Below are 8,951 nucleotides of genomic sequence, written 5' to 3'. Positions count from 1 at the left end.
TCTCCTCCGCTACCACTCCCAGTACATCAGTATCAGTGAGTGAAGCAGATGCAGTCTGTGGTACTGGGAGAACTTTACGGGTCAGGCTGGTTCTGTTCGGCTCCAGCAGGTTTCAATCTAGGTCTCAATCTACATCTTCAGAAACTCATCAGAGGAGCTCAAAGGATCTTGTGGGTCCATGAAGACCCTGGTCCTCCTCAAAGACTAACAATCCACACCAGCCTCACGGATCCTCTAAGAACACGTCCTCTAACCAGAAGGTCGGTGGTTCGATTCCCAGTCTTCCCCATTCCTAATGCAGTAGTGTCTCATAGAGAAAGTGCTGCACATAGATGCACTGTATGAATCTGTGTTTGTGAATGTAAAACTGTAAAGTGCTTAAAGTTACATCAAGACTAGAATAAATAGACTATATAAATATGGACAGATGTGTTTTCAGTGTCACCGTCACAGACCTAATGAAACTCGTGTTGATCTGATCACACAACAAACACATGGACCTGAACCGTCATGTGACCGTATGATCACATGACTTTGTGCCTTTAATGATCACAGAGAAGTTGTTCCGTCGTTTTAAATCTTCATCATGTTTATAAACAGTGACGTCATCAATATAATCAATAAGAGTGAGCATCTGTGACACTGATTCACACCTGAGGCTGTCGTTATGAGTCTTATACTCCATGATGGTGTTCGCTGGAAGGTTCAGGACTCGTCTCAACGTGTCTCGGATTCTGGACGTCGTCGTCTGATCGTTAGACGTTTTGTTCCAGATTGACAAGATGTCCTCCTGAAGAACAGACAGATGGGAGACAGACAGGTTAGATACAATCAGACAGGTGAGAGACAGACAGGTCTGAGATCAGGTCCAGACCCGACACCAGACCGTCAGTGTAGTACTACAATACTAGTATAATACTACTAGTTATACTGCAGTAACAGTAAGTAATACTGGAGTAATATTACAGTTTCATAGTTAGCCTTGGTGGACGTGTGAGGTCTCTCTGCTGAAATAGTTGTTCAGGAATACTGTAGTATGATAACATTAGTTTTAGTATCGCTGTAGTATAACTGTAGTATGACTGTAGTATTTTTAACTGGAAGGGGGGGCAGACAGAGAGTGGGGGAAGACATGCCGCACAGGGCCGCGGGTGGGACTCGAACCCGGCCCGCTGCCCCATTCCTGCAGTAGTTTTACCTGGAAGCGTATAGAGACCACTGCTCCACAGATCTCCTCTCCCACCATGAACTGCTCGCCCACCATAGCAAGGATGATGTTTTCCCAGAAGCGACTGGCGAGACCTTTTCGCAGACGAATGATCCACTTTCCTCCGCTGCGGTTACATTCATCCTGGGGGGAGGAGACAAACTTATCCCACAATGCATCAGTGACACAGAGGTGGTCCTGTTGATCTGACCATATGACTGCAGCTGATCAATCAGTATGATTAGTTAATCCGCCAATCACAGGGGACATTATCCTGATCCTGGTTAGGGTTAGGGTTACTGTTCACCGCGGTGAACAGTAACCATGGGAACAAGATGAACAGTTTGATTATTTGTATTCAGAGTTTGTTCATAGTTTCCTTTGATCTGGTTAGTTTTGGTTTCATATTGTAATTCAGGGACTAAAGAATTTTGTCTGACATACGTACGTCCTGTCGTCATCACCTATGTGTGCTGCGTCTACCTAAACTCGACTGATTGGTTTGTAGACGGCGTCTGCTGGTTGTCAGTTTGGGGGGGGGGGGGGGGGGGGGAGTAGTCTTTCTGCTTGAATGCAGGAAATGAATGAAGCTTCGTCTGGTTACATTGGTAACATGATGATGGCGTCACTAACAGCATCAGCACCTTCAGACACAGTACTCCACAGTACTACAGTACTCCACACTAGTTCAAATGGATTATTGATCATCAGTGATCAGGTCTGTGTTATTGATTAGAAGGTGGTGTAATCTTACCTCCCACATGGGTTTGATTCCCTCCTTGAACAAGTGGAAGTCGCTGTGTCCACTCAGATCACCTGGTCGCACGAGGTGACTGTAAAACTTCCAGAACTGCTCCACCTGAACAAAACAAAGTACTGATTATTAGTGACCAGGTCTGTGTTAGTGACTAACGACACAACATGACAATGTAAATGTTTGAAAAATACACTTCAATACAGAAATAAAGCAGACAGTCTCCAGCAGGGGGCGTGACACTGATTATTGATCTACCGATCTGATTATATATTGATGACCAATAAAACTCTTTCATTGTTCTGAATCAGTATATTCACTCATTGATACAGAAAAAAAATACTGAATTTCTTCAAAGACAATTTTCTCAAACGCGATAAGATTCTTGTTGTTCTGGATTTGTACCCTCATGGTTGATGCACTTATTGTAAGTCGCTTTGGATAAAAGTGTCAGCTAAATGAAAAATGTAAATGTAGATAATAAGTGTGTGTGTGTGTGTGTGTGTGTGTGTGTGTGTGTGTGTGTGTGTGTGTGTACCGATGCCACAGTTCCGATCTGTCTGATGTTTTGTTCGTAGCTCTGTGAACTCGCTGGACGACTGGGAGTTCTTCTACTGAACCAGAACGTGTAGTTGTACTGAAGAGGATGTTCACCTGCAGCTGGACTCACCGTCTGACAGACAGGTGCAGAGAGACAGACAGAAATGGTTTGTATTTGTAAAGATCTTTTCTAGTCTTGATGACACTCAAAGCTCTTTACAGTTTGACATTCACACACATTCATACAGTAAATCTATTAGCAGCACTTTTTTTTCTATGAGGGGCATCAGTGAGCTGTGGCGGTACTTGGCGGCGTTGGATGCAACGATACATAATGGCCCATAGGTGCTCAATTGGTTTTAGGTCAGGGGAACGAGAGGGCCAGTCAATGGCATCAATGCCTTCGTCATCAAGGAACCGCCGACACACTCTGGCCACATGAGGCCGGGCATTGTCCTGCACCAGGAGGAACCCAGGGTCCAGTGCACCAGGAGGAACCCAGGGTCCAGTGCACCAGGAGGAACCCAGGGTCCACTGCACCAGGAGAAACCCAGGGTCCAGTGCACCAGGAGGAACCCAGGGTCCACTGCACCAGGAGGAACCCAGGGTCCACTGCACCAGGAGGAACCCAGGGTCCACTGCACCAGGAGGAACCCAGGGTCCAGTGCACCAGGAGGAACCCAGGGTCCAGTGCACCAGGAGGAACCCAGGGTCCACTGCACCAGGAGGAACCCAGGGTCCACTGCACCAGCTTAAGGTCTGACAATCTTTCTGAGGAATTCATCCCGTTACCTAACAGCAGTCAAGGTACCATTGGCTATGACATGGAGGTCTCTGAGACCCTCCAAGGATATGCATCCCCAGATCATCACTGACAAACCGGTCATGCTGGATGATGTTACAGGCAGCATAACGTTTATCACAGCTTCTCCAGACTCTTTCACGCTTGTTCCATGTGCTCAGTGTGAAGAGAACGGGGCTCCAATGGCAGACCTGCCAATTCTGGTGTTCTCTGGCAAATGCCAAACGAGCTGCTCGGTATTGGGCTGTGAGCACAGGTCCCACTAGAGGTTGTCAGGCCCTCATGCCACTCTCATGGACATCTCTGACAGTTTGGTCAGACACATGCACACCTGTAGCCTGCTGGAGGTCATTTTGTAGGGTCTCTGGCAGTGCTCCTCCTGTTCCTCCTCGCACAAAGGAGCAGATACCGGTCCGGCTGCCTGGTTGATCCCCTTCTACGGCCCTGTCCAGCTCTCCTTGTGTAACTGCCGGTCTCCTGGTGTCTCCTCCATGCTCTTGACATTGTGCTGGGAGACAGAGCAAACCTTCTTGCGACCGCACGTATGGATGTGTCCTCCTGGAGGAGCTGGACTACCTGTGCAACCTGATCAGGCTGTAGTTACCACATCATGCTACCAGTAGTGACAAGGACACTAGCAGAACAAGAGAGAGCAGCTGTCTGTAGCCACCACATGCAGAACCATTCCCTTTTTGGGGGTTGTCTTGATTTTGCTTCTGCATTGCACCTGCTGTCACTTTAACTTGCACCAAAGCAGGTGAAACTGATTCATTATCATCAGTGAAGTCCCTGAAGTTCAAATTACTTGCGGTTGTACTGTGACGATTAAGTGTTCCCTTAAATGTGTTAAGCAGTACATATACACTGCTCAGTAAAGTGAGGGAAGCTTAATGTCAGAGTATACAGTTAAACTTCAGAGATCCATCTGTCCATTAGAAGAACCAGTGGTTGTGAATCAGTTTCTCTGCTTTGGTGCAAATCAAAGTAACAACAGGTGCAAAGGAGGCAGAAGCAAGACGAGCCCCAAACAGGGAATGTTTTTAATGTGGTGTCCACAGACAGCTGCTCTCTGCTGATCCTTCCTGACTGACATATACACAAATATACACATATATATATATATACATACATTTACACATAAATCAATGTGTGTGATGAGTGTAGATGTTTCTCTAATAATCAGTGTGTGAGTAAAACTACTTTGGTTTCAGAGGAATCATACTAATACTATACTAAGTGTACGTGCGAACAAAAGTATACGAGAAACCACCAAAATCCAAATCGCTTCATCTTTGAGACCAAATGAAATTCACTCGAGTCATTCTTGAGATGTTGTGTAGACGACAATGAGATGTAAGGAAACATTATGTCACTGGCTGTCGCTGGTGTGAAGGCAGAATGACGGACAACGTATGTATTGATTATTATTCAAATCTTTGCTCCTTGATTCATGACGGTCTCTGTAATGATGACACGCACGCAGACACACACACACACACACACACACAGACCCGCAGACCCACAAAGACACAGACCCGCAGACACACACGCGCGCGCAGACACACACACACACACACAGACCCGCAGACCCACAAAGACACAGACCCGCAGACACACCCACACACACAGACCCACAAAGACACAGACCCGCAGACCCACAAAGACACAGACCCACAAAGACACAGACCCGCAGACACACACGCGCGCGCACGTACCCACACGCAGACAGACACATTCAGACTAAAATCCAAACCTTGCGTCGGTTGTGGTTGTTGTTGGTGCCGTCGTCATGGAGACTCTCAGAATGCCCCTGGTCGTCCTCATCTCTGAGTCACAAACAGGAAGTGTCACAAACATTCAAGTATTCATGTTCCAGGTTCTCTGATAAATACGTGTTAGAATCATGTGTGGATTTAAACATGTGAAGGAGTCTGCACATACTAAAGTGTTTATATACAGGACTGTCTCAGAAAATTAGAATATTGTGATAAAGTTCTTTATTTTCTGTAATGTAATTAAAAAAACAAAAATGTCATGCATTCTGGATTCATTACAAATCAACTGAAATATTGCAAGCCTTTTATTCTTTTAATATTGCTGATTATGGCTTACAGCTTAAGAAAACTCAAAAATCCTATCTCAAAAAATTAGAATATTTCCTCAGACCAAGTAAAAAAAAGATTTATAACAGCAAAACAAAATCAAACATTTGAAAATGTCCATTAATGCACTCAGTACTTGGTTGGGAATCCTTTTGCACGGATTACTGCATCAATGCGGCGTGGCATGGAGGCAATCAGCCTGTGGCATTGCTTAGGGTTTATGGATGCCCAGGATGCTTCAATAGCGGCCTTTAGCTCATTTGCATTGTTGGGTCTGGTGTCTTTCAGCTTCTTCTTCATAATACCCCACAAATTCTCTATGGGGTTCAGGTCAGGGGAATTGGCAGGCCAATCGAGGACAGTAATGCCATGGTCAGTACACCAGTTACTGGTGGTTTTGGCACTGTGGGCAGGTGCCAGATCATGCTGGAAAATGAAATCCTCATCTCCATAGAGCTTTTCAGCAGACGGAAGCATGTAGTGCTCTAAAATCTCTTGGTACACAGCTGCATTTACTCTGGACTTGATGAAACACAGTGGACCAACACCAGCAGCTGACATGGCTCCCCAAACCATCACTGACTGTGGGAACTTCACACTGGATTTCAAGCAACTTGGATTTTGCTCCTCTCCAGCCTTTCTCCAGACTCTGGCGCCTTGACTTCCAAATGAAATACAACACTTGCTTTCGTCTGAAAAGAGGACTTTGGACCACTCTGCAACTGTCCAGTGCTTCTTTTCCATAGCCCAAGTCAGACGCTTCTTCCGTTGTCTTGAGTTCAGAAGTGGCTTGACCATGGGAATACGGCTATTGTAGCCCATTTCCCGGACACGTCTGTGAACAGTGGCTTTTGATACCTGGACTCCAGCTTCAGTCCACTGTCTTTGAAGCTCCCCCAAATTCTGGAAGCGACCCTTCTTCACAATGCTGTTAAGGCTGCGGTCATCTCTCTTGGTTGTGCAGCGTTTCCTGCCACATTTCCCCCTTCCAACAGACTTTTTGTGGATGTGCTTTGAAACTGCACTCTGTGAACAGCTTGCTCTTTAAGAAATTTCTTTTTGTGTCTTACCCTCCTGATGGAGGGTGTCAATGATGGTCCTCTGGACAGCAGTCAGATCAGCAGTCTTCCCCATACTTGTGATTTAGTTTACTGAACCAAGCTGAGTGTTTTTCAAGGCTCAGGAAACCCTTGCAGGTGTTTCGAGTTAATTAGACGATTCAAGTGATTAGTTGAATACCCTACTAGTATACTTTTTCATGATATTCTAATATTTAGAGATAGGATATTTGAGTTTTCTTAAGCTGTAAGCCATAATCAGCAATATTATAAGAATAAAAGGCTTGCAATATTTCAGTTGATTTGTAATGAATCCAGAATGCATGACATTTTTGTTTTTTTAATTGCATTACAGAAAATAAAGAACTTTATCACAATATTCTAATTTTCTGAGACAGTCCTGTATATATATATATATAAACATAGAGAGAGAGAGAGAGAGAGAGATTTTAAAAATATACACATAAGTACAAATAAGTACATATTAAAACATTAATATAGAACATGTGAATATACACGAAGACAAGCATTTTAAAATATACATAGTCAAATAAACTTGATTTAAACTGACTCATAACATTTATTTGCGGTTGTTTAGTGTAGATTCAGATACAAGTTTAGAAATTTCTAATTCGTTTAAAAATGAACTGTTTCGATCAAATCGGACTCTGTCCGGTGACTTCTGAGTTAAAGTCGATGCTAACTGTTAGCCAATAGCGATGGCAGCGTTCCGGTACATCACCGGTGAATATCCGGTTACATGTGAATCTTACCGTTCGAGCTGGTTCATATCTTCTGCGTCACCTTCGCTCGTCGTTATTCTCACTTTTATTTTCTATTAAACTTTAAATCTTCCACTTTATTTTCCTCCTTCTCTTCCTCCTCATGCGGCCGTCGAGCTGAACGCTACCCTCACTGCGCATGTGCAGCAACAGTCAACGGAAAGTCACAAAGGACAAACGTAGTAGTTTTGAATCGCGTTTGTAAAACTGAACGCTATTTAGAAACAGTCAATACGGAGGCCTGCTCGGGACTATTAGTGTTTCGTGTGTGAACATGTGTGTATTTCCTGTTTGACACAGTAGATGGCAGCAGAGGTTACAGAAAGAGAAATCAGCTGAGTTGAGTTGAGACAAACAGAATTAGTTTTATATTTCATATCTTTTGAATAAAATCTCCTCAGTGAGGATCAAACAGCATCAGTAGTTATAACAAATCAATAGTAGACATTAAGAAACTTTCCTTATTAATTACATCAATCATCAATACGTCAGTTTACAAAACAATCAACGATATTGATCACATGGAAACAAACATCATGTCTGCTCACTTCAGTCACTATATCATTAATCAATAAGTGGATCCGCATGCAGCATGGCTCAGGTTGCTGAATCAATTGTCATGGTTACTAACAGAGTGGGCGGGGCATATACTGACCTCTGACCTGAGCAGAAACAAACCTCAAACTGGGCCCCACCCCCAAAAGCTGATAGGGGCAGGGAATCAGTTATTCTATGCTACGCTATCTAAAGCTACTTACTACTATTCATTGTTCCAGTGCAATAGTTTAGCTAATGAATAACTAACTGTGAATTAGAGTGCACCAGTGCTAACTAGCCTAGCCTAACCTAGCCTAGCATTGCTTATGAGAAACTAGAGGCTAAGAAAGATCTTTTAAACCTGCACCGGCTAACAAGCAGCTGATTGGTTGTGATTGTCGTCTTAAGACTCTGATCCCTGATAAAACTCAACGATATGTTGATTCAGTAAAAACTTACGTAGGATCAATCGCTTAGCAATTATCATTTAGCTGTGGACGGAAACATTCAATTTATAATCCAAAATATGAAGTAATCTGAGGAGAAACTTATTTTATAGATAATAAAGTTCTCTGATTTTATAAAGATATTGTGAAATTATATAAATACCATAATTTTATGAAAAAATATTTCAAATATCAATCAGTAATTTTAGAAAGAAAAGTGTTTGAGACAAGATATTTTTCTAAATAAATGTTTTATTTGAAATAAAGTTTTGAGAGAAAATTTGACAAAGTTTTGATATTTAAAGATTAAAGTTTTGTGAAAAAGTCATAATTTGAGGAAAAAGATTTACTGAACACAGTGAATTAAAGTTTAGCAGCTGGAGACAGATTCATATTAATATTGTTTTATTAATATTTATCCCTTGTGTTGTTCCTGGGTCGAATTGACCCAGAGTGTGTGTGTGTGTGTGTGTGTGTGTGTGTGTGTGTGTGCGCGTGCGCGCGTGCGCGCGTGCGCGCGTGCGCGCGTGCGTGCGTGCGTGCGTGCGTGTGATCATACGCAAGCCCTGGCCGGTCAGGGTTAGGGTGACCCAAGGATTGTCATTATCCAATTCTCCTGGGAGGGGTCATTTAGACCCCCAGAGAGGGCGCTGTGGTGCTCTGTGGGCTCATTTAGACCCACACCTGATTCCAGTTGAAATCAAGGGGGGGGGGGGGGGTACA

At 43.6% G+C, this 8,951-nt stretch overlaps 1 protein-coding gene across 1 annotated transcript in view; it reads right to left on the bottom strand.

The window, feature by feature from the left end:
* eif4e2rs1 (eukaryotic translation initiation factor 4E family member 2 related sequence 1) overlaps window positions 1–7,397 on the bottom strand; it is an 8,309-nt gene extending 912 nt beyond the window's left edge. Inside the window, exons 1-6 of the mRNA XM_034615271.1 lie at window positions 7,237–7,397; window positions 5,057–5,129; window positions 2,500–2,634; window positions 1,962–2,066; window positions 1,199–1,351; window positions 654–790 (exon numbers count right to left, since the gene is read on the bottom strand). Of these exons, the coding sequence (XP_034471162.1) occupies window positions 654–790; window positions 1,199–1,351; window positions 1,962–2,066; window positions 2,500–2,634; window positions 5,057–5,129; window positions 7,237–7,253 (620 nt within the window). The 5' untranslated portion in view covers window positions 7,254–7,397. The remainder of the gene's footprint in view (window positions 1–653; window positions 791–1,198; window positions 1,352–1,961; window positions 2,067–2,499; window positions 2,635–5,056; window positions 5,130–7,236) is intronic.
* Between the last annotated feature and the right edge of the window lie 1,554 nt (window positions 7,398–8,951).

Source organism: Hippoglossus hippoglossus, chromosome 18, assembly GCF_009819705.1.
Source record: "Hippoglossus hippoglossus isolate fHipHip1 chromosome 18, fHipHip1.pri, whole genome shotgun sequence".
In the NCBI taxonomy this organism is placed as follows: Eukaryota; Metazoa; Chordata; class Actinopteri; order Pleuronectiformes; family Pleuronectidae; genus Hippoglossus; species Hippoglossus hippoglossus.
The sequence above is the reverse complement of the archived record's forward strand: the minus strand, read 5'-3'. Positions and strand labels throughout refer to the sequence as shown.